General features: G+C 37.8%; 1 protein-coding gene across 4 annotated transcripts in view; it reads right to left on the bottom strand.

Annotated features, from left to right (window-relative positions):
* The window catches only part of SLC24A2 (solute carrier family 24 member 2), a 114,796-nt gene that overhangs the window by 22,766 nt on the left and 72,504 nt on the right, over positions 1-19,526 (bottom strand). For 3 of the 4 annotated variants that reach the window (XM_040580227.1, XM_040580230.1, XM_040580228.1), the window contains 3 exons: positions 14,288-14,338; positions 8,143-8,238; positions 6,359-6,447 (listed from right to left, as the gene is read on the bottom strand). In XM_040580227.1, the coding sequence (XP_040436161.1) occupies positions 6,359-6,447; positions 8,143-8,238; positions 14,288-14,338 (236 nt within the window). The remainder of the gene's footprint in view (positions 1-6,358; positions 6,448-8,142; positions 8,239-14,287; positions 14,339-19,526) is intronic. The other variant, XM_040580231.1, reaches the window with a different exon arrangement.

Here is a 19,526-nt window from a genome sequence, read left to right as displayed (position 1 = left end):
CTGCACTGTGAACTCACTGAAAAGAGCTACCTTTTCAGTGGAGCCTATGGGGAGAAGCAAGGCTCAGGTAGGTATTCGCTCCAGACTGCTATTGCTGCTTGCATTCTCTTAGGCTCTTGCACAAATGAAAGCACTGCTCCTGGAGCTTACATGCAGTTTTTTATGTCCATGTTACTGTCAGCACACTTTGGGGAATCTGAACACAAATACTCAGAATGTAATAGTGAAAACTGCAGTCAGACCACCAGGAGAGGTAACAGCTACAGTGCGATGGAGACAGATCTGAAGAATAAGCCATTGTCTTCACACTGCTTTTCACTGTCCTAGTTTTCAAGTCAGTCAGACTGGTATACAGCAGAAAAAAGTGTGGAATAGGCAACTGACTAGTCTTGGGAAAATAAAGATCAATCCCTTTTGATGGCACCGCAATTCCATCAAGTTACAAGAAGAGCTACACCAGCAAATAAGATGCAGGCATTTACTCCAGACTGAGTGTAGCAACTGAAAAAAAAAAACGTTTGGGCTTTGGAGACTCTATTTTTAATGATCAATGAAACAAATACCAGAGATGCTGGAATATATCATGGCCTTACAACAAAGGCAGCTCTAATGTTCTCTACACTCTCTCTAGGACACAGAAATGTTTAATATAGCCCAGAATCATTGGCTGAGACAGAGAACACAATGAAATTCTTACTGAAATTCATATATGCTAATTTGATGTAAATGGAGTGTATACTCCAGGGCAGCTGAGATCTGTACCTACGAGGGGCTCTGTCCTGAAACACAGCCCACCATGCTGCAGCTCTTTGGTGGGGAGGGCAAAACATGCTTTATCACAGTGCTGCTCAGGCAGGCGGGCTAGGTCCAATGAAAACAATAGAGTATTTGCAGCATCTTCGTATGACATGCAAGTTGCCTTGTGTTTTCATGGAAAAGTTATCTCTGACATGGTTGGCATGTAAACATTTTCCAGTGGAGTTTCCATGGAAACAGGTATAAGTGTGCGCATGTGTATGTGTGCGTGCGTGTATATGCGTGTGCGTGTGTGTGTGTGTGTGTAGGCGGGAGGAAAAGGTGTTATCTTCAGATTGGAAACTATTTTTAGGAAAGCCACAGGTTAAAACGACTACAACTGAACACACTTAATCAAATGCTTGTTAAGAAGGTGGTGGGGGGGAAGGGAGACAATTGGACTTCTCAGAAGGATCATGTCTCTGAAGGGCACCCTGTAAAACATTTAATGAGATAGTCAGTGTCCTTTTAGTCTTCTTTCATTTTCAGATACATGCTCAGTACCACTTTATAAAGCTTTATATAACAGTCTTCTCCTTTGTGGCAACCTGCTAAAGGTTGAGACAGAATGCTGTAAGCAGAGCAAAATCCCTGAGGAAGATGCAATATCCAGCAGGAGGGAAGGCAATTTCTGCCTGCAAATGAAGCAGGAACGTTGTACAGACCGTATGGTGGGAGGAGGTATTGTTCCCTGCTGTGCTGGTTAGGGGCTGGGAAGACCGCAGCCATCTGTCCTTCTCAGCTGAGGGTCCCTGTTTTATCAAAGTGTAGGACATCTGCTGCTGCTTACAGTGGCAGTGGGATTATTTGAGTCTTACTGTCTGGGACAAATAACTGGGTTGCTGAGGACATTTTCTGGAAAGCCTTTTTGAATTTCAGCAGCATCAGGACATACTATCTTGTTGCTCAAGGGCTTGGGCTAGCAAAAGGACAGCAGAGTTCCCTCGAGGAGGGTGGACTGACAAGAATGGAGTTAAAGGCCTGTGAAAAAGGGAAAAACAAGACAAAGGAGTTTGGAAAAGACAAAGGAAGACAAAGTAGGGGGGTGGGGGTGGGTGGGGGGGTGTGGGGAAGGAAAGAAAAGTGAAATTCAGCCAGTTCATGAAACCTTGTGAAAGTTATTAACTGACAGTGTCTGTGACACTGTCTTGTGTAGTGTTTCAGCCCTGTGTAATTGAAAAAGGAACGGAGGAAAGAATAAGAGTCTGGAAAGCAAATAAAGAGGACCAAAAAAATCCTAAAGAAACCAGAAGACGTATAAAGAAAACTAAAACATGGGCATTTGGAGTGTTATGCTTTCTTAGAAAGAACTTTAATTTACAAATACATGAAAATCAAAATACAACACAAAAGCCATCTTTTTCCCCTTTTCTTGCAGTCTTAGTCTGACGCCTGCCTTTCACAAGGGTCCTTTGCTCAACAGCATACTTTTAAAAGAACAGGGGTTTTATAAGTAAGATGGATTTATTTGCATATTCTCTTTGTACTAGTGGAACATACAATTTTTAATGTACTTACTTTCAGACAATTTTAACTCCAGTACAGAACATCATATTACTGAAGTGCTTGCATCTAGGGATTTAGACCCAGACACCATTATCTGAACCAGTGAAAAGTAAGAAAAAACCGACAAATATGACTATGCTTGTTTTGCAAGAAGGAAAAGCATGAAGACCACAGTGGAACTTGGCAATGGAGAAGAAAGAATTAGAGCCTTATGCACATCTCCTGTATCCTCATTGCAAACACATTTTAGGAATACTTGATGATCTGCTATGTAATTACACCCATTTCTGAGCCCACAGTTTTCAGGACAACGTTTGTTTCCCCAAAGGTGTATTTGAAGCTTGGTTCCTCAAGATGGACAGTGTCTCTAATTTTCTCAGTTCTAAATGATCATCATTGGGACATGGAGGCACTAAAGATAAGTTTTCTTTAAAGATTTTCTAAACAGCATTTATGGATCACAAAAACTTATCTCTGGACATAGACAAGTGGAAAATTGGAGAGAAGCAATTTTATACTCTATTTCCAAATTCTGACACTACAGCATTTCCTTTTGCATCAGAGTAAGGAAAAATCATCAAACATTCAAGCTTCCAGATTGAATTCTACACAAGGAACAGAAGCAAATGATATTCTCAGTGTAAAATGGAGAATACTTGTTCACAAAAAGATCAAAATTCAAGAGTATTTGTAGGTCACGACTCAGCTGTAAAGGGTTTGTTCTTGTTGCTCAGCTTTAATGAGTTTTTGAAAGAGGAGAAACTGTTGATGAGGACTGGCTGCATACTATTCTGTGCCTTCAGTATTACTTCCCTGAACAGAGCTGCTTTTAGAACTGATACCATTGTCTGTGAAGATACACTATTTTCTAAGGGTACGTAGCATCTGCATAAAGTTTGGAAGAGCTTGGGAGAACAATGACAGATTTCCCTTCCTCAGTTTCTAATCTTTGTCAAAGAAAAAGGTCATGTGAATGCATGTGTGACTTGTCACCCACACTTTATAAATCAGGAGTAATTCTATTAGTGTCAATATACAAAGCAGAAGGAAGCTGAATAGCCCAGTGTTAGTTTCAGAGTGATGCAACAGCTTGGAAGGGTGTATCAGGAAGCTGTGCAGAAAAACCTAGGCAATACATTGAGGAAGGTTCCCTGTAGTACAGAGTAGGCACAAGATCTCATAGTGAAGTAGGGTCCCAAGTATCACAGAGACCTATTTATTTTTCATATGGATGAGTAGACTACTTTTATTACATCTTTTCAAAAATTCCAATATATACCTCTAAATTACAAAATAGGTTCCAGCATACCAATAACTGAAGGAGCCTGAGATAGCAGCAGATGTCAGGCTATCACTGGAAGAAGATAAAATTAGAAAGACCATTGGGGAGGATCCCAGCATGGGCAATCTCAAAATGTCATTAGGGGATTGCTATTTTTTATTGTGACAGCAGAAACCTGAAGTTCCTTCAGATTGATGGAAATAGTTCTGCAGAATCACTCCTCCACCAGTTACAAACCTCCCTGCTTGCTCTGTCTTGTCATTTGGATAAGGGTAAATAATGTATCCCACCTCTGGTACAGCACAATGTTTTTTCAGAGTGTGCTAATACTTGCTGAAATTAACATAGAAGTTCCACGCCCTCACTGAAAGTTTAAAATGTCTAAAGGGAGATGAGAGGAAGACATTGCTGAGTAATGTACTCTTGCAGTAATTTTCCCTTCTTACCCTGCAGTTGCTTGAAATTGAAACCATTGTCTTGAATGATGAGGCTGCTTGACCTTGTAGATTTGTGAACAAGCTCAGAAACTGCTTCATTACAATGCAAAATGATAGCATATGGACATTGCTGTGAGATGTGATTGCTTGAGATTGCTTTTCCTTCATTGTTTTCACTGAACATTCTCAGCGGAAAAAGTCTTACAACGCAGGAGCAGTTCCCCTCTTAAGCTACTGAACTCTAATGGAGTCTATTAGAGTTTTCATACATCCCACAGACTCATTTACATACATCTTAATAAGTTACACCAGGCTAAGTCATCCCTTAGTGACCTTTGAGAACAGAAGTCTAAAAGCCACTGTGCTTTGGATTTTGGTTGCTTTTCTGTTTTTAGGGGGTTTTTTTAGGTTAAAAAATAGTCTAAAGACATATTTTACTGCAGTGGTGAGATCGGACTCTCAGAACAGGATCCGAAAATTGATCTTTCCTTACCTTAAAATGTTAAGTGTTGAAGTGTGGTGCTGAGATTTTTTATTACATAAATTTTACTCATCTCCTTTATGTAAGAGTAATGCTTTGTTGGGCTGACAAGGATCTTTAAGTAGCATGTCAGTCTGAACAACTTAGATTAACAGAAAAGGTAATTTAATGTTCTACTATGCTCTCCTTTCCATGAGGACTCATTATCATTACTGGTCATTTAGGATATCAAAACCCACCCGTCTCTTTAAGATCCTTCATTCTGATTCTCAATTTCTATTCCTAGAGACCAAAATTATCTTCCAACAGTGAAGAATTAAAGCTATCTGACAATATTTGGTGCATCAACACACCAATTGGCCACAATCATCTTGTCATTTTTCCACCTTCATCTGTGTAAAGCAAACAGAATCTTTTCCCAAATACTCACCCTACTATACATCACAGTGTTTTTTTTCAGTCTTACAGAAAAAAATTATAACCTCTCCCTGTTATAAGTATGTTTCAATATAAATTATGCTCCTTGTGAGGGACTATTGTGTTTAGGAAGCAGCCAACAGACATAAACACACTCGATAACTTGCACACCACTTCTGTGGCTTGCAGAACCTTTCAAGGAAAGAATTTCACCTACTGTGATATTGCTTATGTCATGAAGAAGGCATGATGATCTCTGACTTGGACTAACAATTTTGTTAAATGATAAATAAGCAAAAGCAAATAAAATATCAAAACCTAAACCTGGGACAACTCAAACAAAACATGGCCATTGTCTTTTTCACATGATTTTTCTGTATGTAAATGGAATGCAGATCATCCCATTTTTAATGAAGGGAAGCTCATGTTATGGTATAGACCACTGCTCAGCCATCTTTTGCAGTACCTTTCTTGTCTCACTGTAGCCTAATGAGAAAACTAGTAAACTGTATAAACAAAGCCATCATAAAAGCTTCTGTGTCAAGGGTTATTTTTAAGAAGACTTTCTCTCTCCATGCACGTTTTGCTGTTGCAGTCTAAACCAGCAGTGTCCAAGTTTAGCAAAATCTATTCACCAGCATTTTTCTACTTGTTTGCCTGCTTGGGATGCAGGTGGTAGTGATGAAATAAATTAAATATTAAAAGACAGTTAAAAAGGGCCTGGCAGGGCCAAAATTGGCAGTAAGCTATTCTTGAGAATTACAGCTTATTAAAAAAAACCAACAAACTAACTCAACTGTATAGCTATTTCAGTAGCCATTGTGCAAGTTAAGTTACACGGTTACTTATTATCTACAAAAGGTGTATGTTAAAGTAAATACACTAAAGTGTTTAATTACTTCTTTTTCAAATTTTAACCATATGCAATAAAAGTCATAGAAACACTAGTATACTACATCTCATTCAGCTTAATTTGTTATTTGTCTCAAGGTAATAGAAAGCAGGATGGAGAAAAAGTTTGTGCACTGCTCTTCTTTTATAAGTACTTCTTAATTATCCCATGAAGCAAAACATGACAGGTTACCCTCTTAAGAGAACAGCTTTTGTTCAGTGTGATGACAAGCAGACAAGCAATTTCCATTAGCTATATTTACGGCTGCGAACATCTTATCTGATTACACAAAAATACATTCCCTAAAAGAATACATTCCAGACTCCTACCTTACCTTAACTGAAGGGCAGAGAGGCACAAGAGAAGAGCTTTCATACATGGCAAATCATACACTGGGTTCAGTTGTAAATGAAGACTAAATATATCATAGACAGTTCACATTAACAGTTTCTTGCTATTAAGATGTGTACTTCCAGTTAAATGCACAATCAAGCATCCAATATATTTACTAGCATTAAAAGAAAAAGAAGAATAAAAAATAAATTAACCTCTTCTTCAACGTTATGGGCGATTCCGTTCTGTACTGGTCCTGAATCACTCGGTGGTGTTACTGCAACTTCCACTTTTGCACTTTTTTCTGTGGCATCATCCATAAACAAGAGTGAGAAAATAACAGAATAGAACATTAAGTAACAAAGCTATTCGTGAAACTGCTGTTATATATTGAGTCTGAGAAAACCATCAAATACTGAAAGTGGACGAACATCTGCCTTTAAAACAGAGAGACAAAAATTCTGCCTTCTATTTGGCCAGTACACATTTTGAATAACATTCTTCTGAGTGCTGAGCTTGCATCTGAAGAAACTATTCTACTGGTGCTCATGACTAGAAAAAATTACATTGTTTGCAGTATTCAGTACTCTTTGTTTATGCTCAGCTCACTCAGCCTAACACTTCAGGAAAAAATGACATACAGCATTGTCCTTAGACATTAAACATTGCAGTTTGTTGCATTTACAGGTGAGGGGATATATTCAACAAGATACAACTTTCATAACAGAGTAACCCCTGCAATTAGTAAAGTAACTTTCAAGCTGTAACCATGCTCTTTCTCATGCAAAAAAATGTGGGAAAAGAGTAGATGGGTGGTCTAATAAGATCCAATGATAGAGGATGATTTTTAAAACAGTATCCTGTAGTCCTTATGCTGAACTTTTACAGGAATTAAAAGGGATGAAACTGGGCCTTTGATTTCTGATGCCAAATTTACTCAAATTTATTCCTACTTTGACTACCTTGGAATTATCTAAACAGTAATTACCACTTTAAGTATGTACTAGATAAAAATGTAAATGGCTAAACTTCCCTTGGACAATATAAAGTTAAAGGGAATAGTAACATGAAATGTCTAAGTCAAGTTCAACATGTCTTATGGTATGCTCTTGTGCACAGACGGAAATACAGCTGTCTAGTTACATTACCACTATCCTGAGATTCTTTTAAATTAAAAATCCGAGATCACAGCCACAGCAGAGGTGCCAGACTATCTGTAATTATTTCAGTGCCTGTGTGTTGTCTCTTAATGTTACAGCCAGCATTATGCTTTATTAACACTGTCCCATCCAACTGCTTGATTCTGGAAGCAAACAGAATCTAAACATAGCACAAGGTCAGAAAAAGTGTCAGCTAATAAAATGATTCAGCTTTTATCAGCCACATTTGCATCTGGTTTTCTAATGCACAGAACATGCCAAGGCAAAGTAGAGAAAACAGGACATTGTACAGATTTTATTTTAGTATAGGAACTTTTGAACTGAAACACAAATTCTTACCCTTAATGGAAAAGAATAGTAAGCTAATTTTGCACAATTAGCACAGATGGGCCTAAATGACTCCTAGTGAGTAGCAGATAGACAAATCAAATCTTATATATGACAGTTGTTTCTCTTTGTGACAAGGGTGATACCACATAAAAGACACATTGTCCTACAGCAGCTCAATAAATTCATTGAATTTCCACACATAAACTGTGAGTAAATTCTGTCTTTCTATTTCTGGCATTTCAACACATACAAAAAATCAGCATCACATTTTTTTCTTTTCAACCCTGCTGGGAGGCTTTCTAGATGCCTTAACTGACTTTCTGCTTGCACTTAACTCCTGTCCTGTCCATAAGTTTCATACTTTTTTGTATAGGGAGCAAAAATATTTTTACTGAGATAGCAGTAAAATTAAGTAGAAGGAGAAATTAATCTCTAAGCATTTTCAAGCAAAATTAAACAGCTAAAAAGACCCTCAGGAACAGGTGATAAATCTGTGCTGCTGTACTCACCATGATTAGCAGCTCCATTCTGCCTTTCACTGTCTTCCACCTGGCACTTCTTTTTGGCAATCTTATGCAGAATTGAGGCCCTTTCCTTGAACTTTCCTAAAAGAAAGCATTTTCATTATTAAAATGCAGACATTTTGAGACACAAAGTGTATTTGCCATAGCTTAGGCTCCATGAATCACTGCCGATAATCCATTTCCATCCATCCTCAAACAGCAAACATATTAGTAAACGCTACCTGACATTCTCATACATACTTTTTATTTTTTAGTGGAAACAAAAATGTAATTTTTATATTCTGAGAGCTTAGCAACAAATTGAACAAGAAACTGAAAACAAAAGCTATTATTTTTCTTCAGAAGCAGTCAGTAAAGTTCCACCTATAAGAGCGCTAGTGTAAGATTTCAGCCTAAAGAGAAGATGAACACATAAATAAAGCTATTATAAATAAACACAGTTTCAGATCTCAATTAGTAGTACAGTAAAACAGAATTTCAGATGAATCCATTTATTGAATCATGGTGACTGTGGTCACCTTTGTCACTTTGCACTCAGCTATGTGCCTGTGACTTCTGCAGATACTTCAGAAGGGGAAGAAGAAATGTCCTGAATACACAGTTCTTGTATCAGCTTCTCAAAGGTAAATTTTTTTCTCGTGCCCTGTGTTTTTTGCTTCCTATGATGTCAGCCATGCAGTTCATTATCTAGACTGTCTCCAGGGCAACTCATCCTGTCTTAAGATAGGTCCCAGGTCCTGTCACTCTTTATTGACCACTAAGTCCAAATGACACTTTCAAACTAGGTAATGTCAAAGATGGCAAATATTAAGTCAAATTCATTTAGTCCTTTCCCTACATTGGTTGATCTTTCTGTGTAAGGACTCTTTGGACAGCTCGTGTCATGTAGAAAGATGACATATCTGCCTTTCTTTATTGTTATCTGCATTGTTATTGCTCTTTAGGTTTTCTTAAATCTTTTTAAAAATTATAACTGGTGGCTATAGCACAGTACACTTCTAATTAAGAACACTTTTACTATACAGGGCCCATAACTGTTTCAATACTTCATCTCCAGTTAAAAAAAAAACAAACAACAACAACAAAAAGAAACATTGAAAACTTGTTGGTGTCCCTGTAGCAAAAACAGCGCAGGCTTTAAGACTAAAAGATATATCAATGGAATCACACAGTTGATTAACAGTGGAAAGTAAGAATGAGATGTCATGAATGAACTCAGTTGGATACAGTCACCGTTTCTAAGCTAAAATAAAAGACACACAAGAATAAATCATCAGTCAATAAAGAAATCCTCTCTTCCCTTCTCACAAATGGAAGATTCAAACCCCTGTACCAACACTTTTGTATGTGAAGAAGCATATGCACAGTCCACAGGGAGTAGCAGCTATCATTTGCTGGGAAGAGGAATTTGTCAACAGCAAATCATATGGAAAGTAATAAAAATATCACAAAGATTTAATAAACTGTACTGACCTTTCAGCAATCCCTATCTTTTCACAAACACATTATGCTCCAAAAAAATAATTAGCCATTCACAATGGCAAAGATTATCTTTTTTGGTACATGGCACCTAGAATAAGATTGCCTGCAGAAGAGTATCTAATCCTAGAAAACAGTCATAAATAGCAAGCCATCTCATTATTTCAATGCACAGGGTCAGTGGCAGAGGTTTTAGTTAGATGGGGAAGAAGAAACAGAGTTAAAGAAAAAGAAAAGCGAGAGAGAAAGGGAACTGTTTGGGATATCAGATTAGAGAAAGAAAAAACAAAGTAAAAAATGCAAAACATATTTCTAAATATTTTAAGCTGAAAGACTGAGTCAAGTCTGTTCCTAACTTTTGAAACACTAGAGGCATTTAAAAAGTGCTCATCCAGAAGCATGTCTAGATACAAAAAGATGCCTGCATAATTTTCATACAACAGGTACGTCAGTTTGCTAAGGGATCGCTTTAGGTTTCAGACTCCAACTCATGCTTCATGTTTCAGAATTTGGTTTGTGATATCCCAAATACTCGATCGCACTTTTTGCAAGTGATGCATATGATGTAACTGAGACATTTTCTGAGAATTATCTGTGGAACCATCCATGTCTCCACCTACTCCAGGATGGTGCAGGACTTTTTAATATAAGGTTCCATTTTAATTGAAGTCATACAGAACTCTATAACAGTATTTTGTTTAAGACTGTTTTACATTGTTCAGGTTTCTTTTAATAGAGAAACTTGTGCCATTATTGAACTGAAAAGCCATGAGATTCACACTGGTTTAGATTAGCTCAACTGAGGTTATCTTCAATTTTTTTTTACATTTCCAAAAGCCTCCTTCCATCTTTAGAAGGGGCTTTACGTTGACTTTTAACATTGTAACTTACATTACTTCATTCAGGAGACTGCTTCAGAGTTATGAGTCACTATCATGGAAATTAACCTCAACATTTAAAACAGAAACTGTATTTTGTTTTCTTTTTATTTCTCAGTACATGCATGGTTCAGTTTACATTGTTTTACATCATTACTTTCCAGTTGGTTACACTCAGTTACAACTGGTGTGAGTAAACTACGAAAAGACATTAATACCAATTATCAAATGCATGAAACTGAGGAAAGCAGTAGTACTAGTCTGCCTGAAGGCAGTGAGATGTAAAAAGACAGCAGAACCTCCCTCCCCTTCCCTGAGATTTTCCTCCTCCAAACCAAACCAAAACTTGTTCCATGAAGGGGAAGCACAGAGCCACCAGGAAAAAGGATCAGCTCAGGATATTCCTGTCATCCAAATTTACAGAAAGCCCAGAGTTTTCATCTTAGGCACAGATGTCCTCTCATGCTTTTTTTTCTCACCTTTAGGCGGCGTTACTAAAATAATCCATAGGAATTTTATGATGCTGATCTTATTTCTAGGAGAAGGTAGGAGCTTATGTTTCCTCTTTTAACAGTTCTATGTACTATGGATTTGACTACCTAAGAGTAATTTTCATGCCATCTGGTACCAACAGAGTTTAGGTGAATGAAAATGCTTGATTTCAAGGACCCAAAATAGGGTAGTTTGTTTTAGAAAATTCTTAATCTAGATTCACTGAACTCAGGCAGATTTTGCAGCTCATTTTAGTTTACAAAGGATGGGATACAGGAACAGGAGATCAAGACCAGGTGATTAGCAAAGAAGGTAGCTTAAAACTTATTTGATTTTATTTGGATATATGCAAACAAATTGGTATTGTATAACACAGATATGCCTTGATCTAACTCCATGAGTTAAAGACTTCAGCTGGCATCAGTTGGCAGAGATTATCCTGATCAAGGATATATTAAAAAAACAGTCCTTAAACTAAATCTAAACTGCAGAGTACAGATCCCCTGGGTCAGAAAAGCCTTTGATTTGATAGGAATAGAGTTTATCTTCAGGAATTCGCTCATTTAAAAAAATTCAAGACTCCGCCGTTTGTCTAGTTTTCAGTCTGTGATAAATGCAAACTACTACATCTATACAGCTACAGCCAAGCTTCCAAGAAGATACCAAATCTGTGACTGTTGAGCAGTCTGAACTATGCCTACCAGTCCTGCTCGTGGCCATTTGTGGAAATCAGCTAGTGGGTCACAACTAAACAATTCCAGAAATCCACTTCACGTACTTTCTCCTTTAACTTTAAATTCCCACAGAAGTATCAAATAAAAATATATGCAGTTTTGTCATGTTGTAGGCTGTTGGTGGAGGTTACTTGACAGCACAAGATTACTGTGAAGGTCTCTTCCCATCTGGTAGGGTATATTTTCTCCCCTAGTTGGGCCTGATCAAGCTGCAGTCACTTTTAGATCAAATAGGAGCAAACAAACAATAGAGATCAGTTTCTAAGACCTGGAGCACAATGGCTCTCTGGCCATGAGGCTATATCTGTTTGTGTATTGGACCTAACCATTGCTTTCCGTTTCTTATTGTTCTGATGTAGCAGCAAGAACAGATGCGCTTGTGCTTCTCCAGTGGAGGACTGAAAGATTTGCTATCTCTGTCCACAGGTTTGAGGACCTGGAGATAAGGATGTATATTAGAAAAAATTCCATGGATTTGTAACTGGGTTTACACGTTCCTGTGACTAACTTTCTGTACAAAATGTATAAAAAGCTCAGTCAAAAAAGAGGAAAGAGGAAAATGGATAATGCAAATAAGTGTGATGCACAGTGATAGAGATTGTACTTTTGAAAATCCAAAAAGTAAGTTTGATGATGATGACCGTTGTATTTCAGAAGGTAAGCTGTATCATAGACTCTTGTCAGTGTTAATGCTCCTTAAGGACAAAGAGCTTCCCTTCTTATTTTTGCTACTGCAAGATTTTTGCTACTGCTACAGTATGGTTCTGGATTATTTATTCATGAGGAGTGCTTTCTGGAATGACACTGAACATTAACCGCATTACTTCAGCACAGGCACAGTATTAATATATACACATATTCTATGTATCATACTGGCATGGGTGCTTTCCTACCACAAGTTACATTTAACCGTCAATAGAGTATTTATAAATATCAGAAGGCTACCAATGTAGTGAATACTTCAGCATAAAAAATAAATACCTTCACACACGCAACTCTGAGACTACAATGAGAAATTACCTTTGCGTCTTGATTGTAATGAAGACTGTGATGAGCCACACCGCAAAAGCTTTAGCTCTGATAACTGTACCTGAATGTCCTGGGTTAATAACTCATTTCAGGTGCTTGACAGATGTATTTAAATAACATAGACACCACTGTTTGCCTGGTAAAATCTCCTCTCAGATATCATTTCTTATATCAGTGCCACCCCTATGAATCAGATGGTGAATATGGGCAACAGAGAGTGGTGCAGAAGGCTGCCCTATGAGCTCATGCCTGCTACAGAAGAAAACAGCATCTTCCAACATCAGGCACAAGCTGGAAGGAATCACCTCCTACAGCCAGCCCCAGAATAGCACAGTTATATTTGAGTACCAACAACAGGTACAGAAAATGGGAAACAATGTTATCACCTTTTTTTTCCCCCGCTGGAGAAATGATCATGAGTAAGTCATAAAATTAAGGTTTTCTTAAAACCTTTTTTACTTCAAGATTAACCTAAACTAGAAAGTAACTGTGTTTTTTAAAACAAACAAACAAACAAACAAACAAACAAACAAACAAACAAACAAACAAACAAACAAACAAACAAACAAACAAACAAACAAACAAACAAACAAACAAACAAAGAATTAAGGTATTTGCCTTATATTCCCAACATTGAAAATAAAGTAAGAATAGGCAGCTAACTTTTCTAATGGCCTCAAGCTTATTCCCATCCTCAAACACGCCAATGATTATTACACTGAACATTCAAAGACAATTTGTCTGGCACTATATTCAGAGAGCTGGACAAGAGGCCTTGATCCCACAGACAATCAGTTCTCAGTTCAATGAAACTTCCAAGTTACAGAAATGCTGACCACACTGGGACCAAAAGCTTGTGCTAGAAATTTATTATACAGTTAACTGCTTTCCTGAATTAGTATAATGAACTGCAACACTTTTGCATCAGCAGAAAAATTTCCCAAGATTTCATTGAGCCCTGATTCAGCCCCTAATTGCTTCCTTCTTGTATTGCTAGAATCAGGATTTTAAATTGCGTAAGTCTTGCATTGCAATTAAGCATACAATTAATACTCCAGGAATAGTCATGCCTAGTTCTTAAAGTTTATTCATTATATTTAAATAGTACAATAAACGGAAGTCACTTAATAATTGTTCTCAAACTGAATGATTTCAACATCCATAAATTAATTCATCTTCTTGAATGCATTGTAAAACATGGCATAAAATAAGCATCTGCAATCTATGTTATACTGTGCTGTATAATCTCTGAGTGTTGTTTTGCAAGTATGTTCTTTAACAAAAGCATTCCATTGTATTTCCTTATCTGAAATAGCAAAACTGAAACGCTGAAAACAAAAACCTCAAAAAAGAGCCATAACTGATTGCGCCATCAATGAAGACATGCAAGAAGGAGTTATTAAAAAATGGAGAAACTGAAAATAGGACTAAAAAAAATGAAGGAAAAAGTAAACACATAAAAGGCGCTTAAGAGGCTTCAAAAAAAGCTGATACAAACAATTCTAAAATATTTCTTACCTTCTTCAGTCATTGTGTCATAATATTTTAGGTTTCCATATGATCCAAGCTCTACAACATCACAGTAAAAGACACAAAGATAAGGAAGCAGCAGACATTCAAGAAATGTACATGTTTTTGCATGTGCTTCATAAACTCGAATAGTGGCTATGCAAAATTTCTGCAGGACAGTGAGCCACGGACTACAGAAACGGCAGTGCCTTCCCCCCTAGAAATTCCACAAGTCACTGGCTTTAGGTAAGCAACTTGGTAAAGTGAGATGTAGGTGAAGCACTGAAATCTAAAATTCAGCTTTTTCAAGGTGATTGACAATTTGGTGCCTCTACATTTGGGAAAACATCATAAACTGTGACAGTACCTAATCAGCAGCACCTTTGGAAACTAAGCTCTTTTAACATTCCCCAGGTCAGACATTCATATACTTGGCATCCAGCTTAAACAAAATAACCCTCAAAACACATAATCCAAAAAAATGTTCATACCGCTGTCGCACAAACATTGTTTTGGTACCTGTGCTGATGTTGACTTGCTTTAGAGGAGTTACTTAATTTAACCACTCTCTTGTCACTTGTGAAGTCAGAAAAAAAGTATTTACTCAATTCATCAGGTAGTATGATGCCTAACTTAGTTAAATCATTTAAATAGATCTGAATATATTGCATTACTATATTCTAGCAGGGCAGAGAAAAGAACAGAATGTAGAGATCTAGATCTTTAGGGCTACTTTATTTTTCTATGTGACACAATCTTGCAGGAAAACATTTTTTTCTCCAGCTGTTGCTTTACACTTAATTTCTTAAAGCACTTTTTTCTTAAAGTTTGGCATATATGTAAATATACATATATGTAAAACCACAATAATTAATGTAGCTCTGCAAAACAGGACAGATTAAAATTACGCACAAGAAGGAATTTGTAAATGATTTGTCTGAGGTATTTGTGGATGATTTCACTCATTATTTTTATATAAATTTTTACAACTGAGCTTCTGAGCATCCAACTTTTGACAGAGTGTAATCATTAAAAAATGGGTACTTAACAGTTTGGTAGTGCTGTTTTCTTTGAAAATATTCTCTCTTCATGTTTATGAAACAGCTTAAGCAATTAAAAGTATAAATGCTGCCCAATTATTTTGGTTTTAGCTAATATACCTCATCATCTTTCAATATTTTTCCACATAGGTGGATTTCAATAGAGGTATGGCTATTAGTTTTTAACTGTAAAATACTGAGATGATATGTAAAACTGATACTTTGAAATATCCTTTAAAAAAAACCCTATTTGCAGGTACCTGAATCTGCCAAATGAACATTGCTTACATCATTTGCAGAGACAGAGAACACTTTATGCCATGTAACTAGAAAATACAGTATATTATCACTGTTTATTTTTCTTAAATAATTATGAATGGATTGTAGTGATTTTTTCATAGACATACTTTATCAAAACAAATCACAAGTACCAACATACTCTTGCTTGTACAATGCAGTGTCTTACTTGCACATAACTACACCCAACAGAATATGACATTACTGTATTTCTTAAAGCAAAGAAAGGCATCATTTAAAAACAGAATTTATTATATTGTTTTATAATTATATAGAATGCATATACTGTTTTGTAAAAATGTACTTAGTGTTGCAACTTAATCTTTGTAGCTGCTTGCACATAAAAGAAGCTGCTGTCCTACCATCTTGATTTTAGTCCTAAAGATTTGAATTCCTTACCTGGGAAGAGGTCCCAACAACTTCAGTATAGACTTCCCTGCATACAGCATTTGGGACCATATATGCTGTTTAATTAGAGCTCATATCTGCTGACTCTATGGCCAGCAACTTTGATTAAATTTATTCTCACTGATCTCTTCCTTGATGTGTCTGGGGTCTGCTTTGCTGGAACCTGGGGTGAGGCATCCTCTGGAGGATGAGGACAGGAATGGAAGACGGAAGCCAAAAGTTGTTCAAGAGTAATCATAGAAATGGAAGTACATGCAGGAGACAACACTGCCCAAGGGGCTGCGCAAACTCATGTAGAAAAAAGAGTGACGATGGGGGTGCAGAAGGACAAAGTTGAGAAGAAAAAGTTTGTACCATAGCAACAAACTTAAGAATTGACAGAACAATGGTATGAGGTCTCTGACTTAATGGATGAAGCAGAATTGTTTCCAGAGGAAGCCAACAACAATGGTTAATTATGCTGTATCTTCAGAAGAAATGAAAGTGGCAGCAGAAAGGTAAGGCACTTGACACACTGACAATCCAGCTTAGATCTGTTTGCTTCCCATCTGAAGTGAGAGGTACAAGACAGGTAAGAAAGAAAAAAGGACACTCTGATTATACAGAGACTTAAAAGAAACAAGGACATGCATACGGGCGCGTGATGCTGATGATAATCATGTTCTGGGTGCTTCAGCAATTCAACACACCAAGGATTAAACTAGGTTAATTCTTGCAGTTAGCAAAATTACTTCCAGGAAAACACTAATCTTGCTGGTGAGATTACGTTCCTGAATGCCTCTATAGTCCTATAAACAGAGCAGAATATTTTATACAATCACCAGCTCACTGATTGCAAGGTACAACAATGGTGGCAGAAAACATCAGCTGCATGTATTCACTGGATTATTTTATGGATTTTAAGATTAGTTGGGTCAGTTCTGCTCAGCAATACAAAACGTCTGCCTCTATACAATTTGCCTCCAATACATCACACTAGCTTCTGCTGTGAAATTTGGACTAAATCTGCTCTTTGATATTTATTTTTTAATTTTCTTGATATAATATGATTCTGTTCAGTAAGACTCCAAGTAAACTCAACCTCAATTGAGGCACTTTTTGAAAAAATATTGTATTGAAGAAAGGTCTCAGCTTTAAAGTTATTCTGAATGGAAACAGAAATATGGTATAAAGGCGACTTGAAAAAATACCCCAAAATCTAACAATATTAAAATTTGATAGTTCACGTTTCACGAACATGCCATGTGGTTCCCACAGGGAGGGACAGACTGGCTGACAGCCAGTACCTGCATCCCTGCTGGTTGCATGAAACAAAGAGAATGCAGAGATGCAGCTTAACAGCTGATCCTCGACAGTGACAGCGATTGAATTGATTTGTTGCTTTCTGCGTATTTTTATACCAGAGAACAGAGGGTTCCTGGTAATCCTGGCTGACATTCCTGAAGGATTACAACATTTTCCTTATTACCTGTTGTTCTCTACTGTGTCTGTAGGTGCTACACCATATAAAAGTAAACAGAAAGAACAATGTTGTTAGTCAACAGCACTAAATTATTTGAAATTTCAAATTCAAGACAGCCAGCATGGCTTCAACATGGGCAAGCCTGACCTAGTGGCTTTCTATGATGGGGTGACTACATCAGCGAACAAGAGAAGAGCTATGGATGTCATCTATCTGGGCTTCTGTAAGGCCACTGACATAGTCCCCCACAACATCCTTCTCTTTAAATTGGAGACATATGGATGTGATGGACAGACTATTTGGTGGATGAGGAATCGATTGGATGGTTGCATCCAGAGGGTAGTGGTCAACAGCTCAACATCCAGTGGAGATCAGTGACAAGTGGTGTCTCTCAGGTATCCATACTGAGACCAGTACTGTTTAATATCTTCATCAATGAAATAGAAAGTGGGATCAAGTGTACCCTCAGGAATTTTGCAGATGACACCAAGCTGAGTGGGGCAGTGGACATGCCTGAGGGACAGGACACCATGCAAAGGGACCTGGACAGCCTGAGAAGTGGGCCCATGGGAACCTTATGAGGTTCAACAAGGCCAAGGGCAAGGTCCTGCATCTGGGTCTGGACAAACCCCAGTATCAATACAGGCTGGGGGATGAAGGGATTGAGAGCAGCGCTGTGGATGAAAAGCTGGACATGAGCTGGCAATGTGTGCTTGCAGCCCAGAAAGCTAACCATATCCTTGGCTACACAAAAGATGCATGGCCAGCAGGGCAAAGGAGGTAATTTTTCCCCTCTACTCTGTTCTGGTGAGACCCCACCTGGAGTACTGCATCCAGTTCTGGAGTCCTCAGCACAGGAATGACATGGACCTGTTGGAGTGGGTCCAGAGGAGGGCCACAAAAATGATCAGAGGGCTGGAACACTTCCATGAAGACAGGCTGAGAGAGTTGGGGTTGTTCAGCCTGGAGAAGAGAAGGCTCCGGGGAGACCTTATTGCAGCCTTTCAATCCTTAAAGGAGGACTACAAGAAAGATGGGGACAAATTTTTTAGCAGGGCCTGTTGCAACAGGACAAGGGTTAATAGTTTTAAACTAAAAGAAGGTAGGTTTAGACAAGATATAAGGAAGAAATTTTTTATGACGAGGGTGGTGAGGTGCTGAAACAGGTTGCCCAGAGAGGTGGTAGATGCCCCATCCCTGGAAACATTCAAGGTCAGCTGGATGGTACTCTGAGCAACCTGATACAGTTGAAGATGTCCCCTCACATTGTGTGTGTGGGTTGGACTAGATGACCTCTGAGTGTCCTTTCCAACCCAAACTATTCTATGATTCTATGAAATAATATACCTAATCACTCAGTTAATTTTCAATGTTCTCTCACGAAGTATTGTAGGTACAGTTTATGGTAAAACACCCATTTTCTGCCTCTTTAGTGTAGTGCCCCAGGCTTCCACAGAAGAAAAGCACAGCCACTGTTCCTCTTTGCTCTCCTGCTATGAAGATCTCAGATACAGAATGCAAATGTCCCTAGTTATGCCAGAAATGAGCCCAGCTCAGAGTTTCTCAAAAAGCTCATAAGACATACATATTCTAGAGATAGCAACCTGCATTGCTAAAGGTATGTACCACTTCATGAAAAATGTGACTCAGATTCTCAAACAAAAGTAATGTGTTTACAGGTTTCTTCGACAAGCATAGGACTTTTACCTCACATAAAAAATATATTTGTATGAAAGTTCATGTCACACTTCTCCAAGGTAATTAAGCAGTTTCAAAGTTGACATATATTTCATTCAAAACAGAACAAAGAGATATTGAAGGCAATCCTTGAATTTTTAGTGTAATTCCACCATTGCATTCACTTGACCTTCCCTGTGTTCGACTTCCACAGTCATGAAGGCATAATCCTTTATCAGCATCAGTGGAAGCTAGACTTACAAGGGAATTGTGACGCATTCTGGAACAAGCATATGGAAAGCATATATTTTTCCTGAGTGTTCATACCCATAAATTCAACCTACCAAAAGGATGAATAGGTAAG

Source organism: Falco naumanni, chromosome Z (genome assembly GCF_017639655.2).
Source record: "Falco naumanni isolate bFalNau1 chromosome Z, bFalNau1.pat, whole genome shotgun sequence".
Lineage (NCBI taxonomy): Eukaryota > Metazoa > Chordata > Aves > Falconiformes > Falconidae > Falco > Falco naumanni.
The sequence above is the reverse complement of the archived record's forward strand: the minus strand, read 5'-3'. Positions and strand labels throughout refer to the sequence as shown.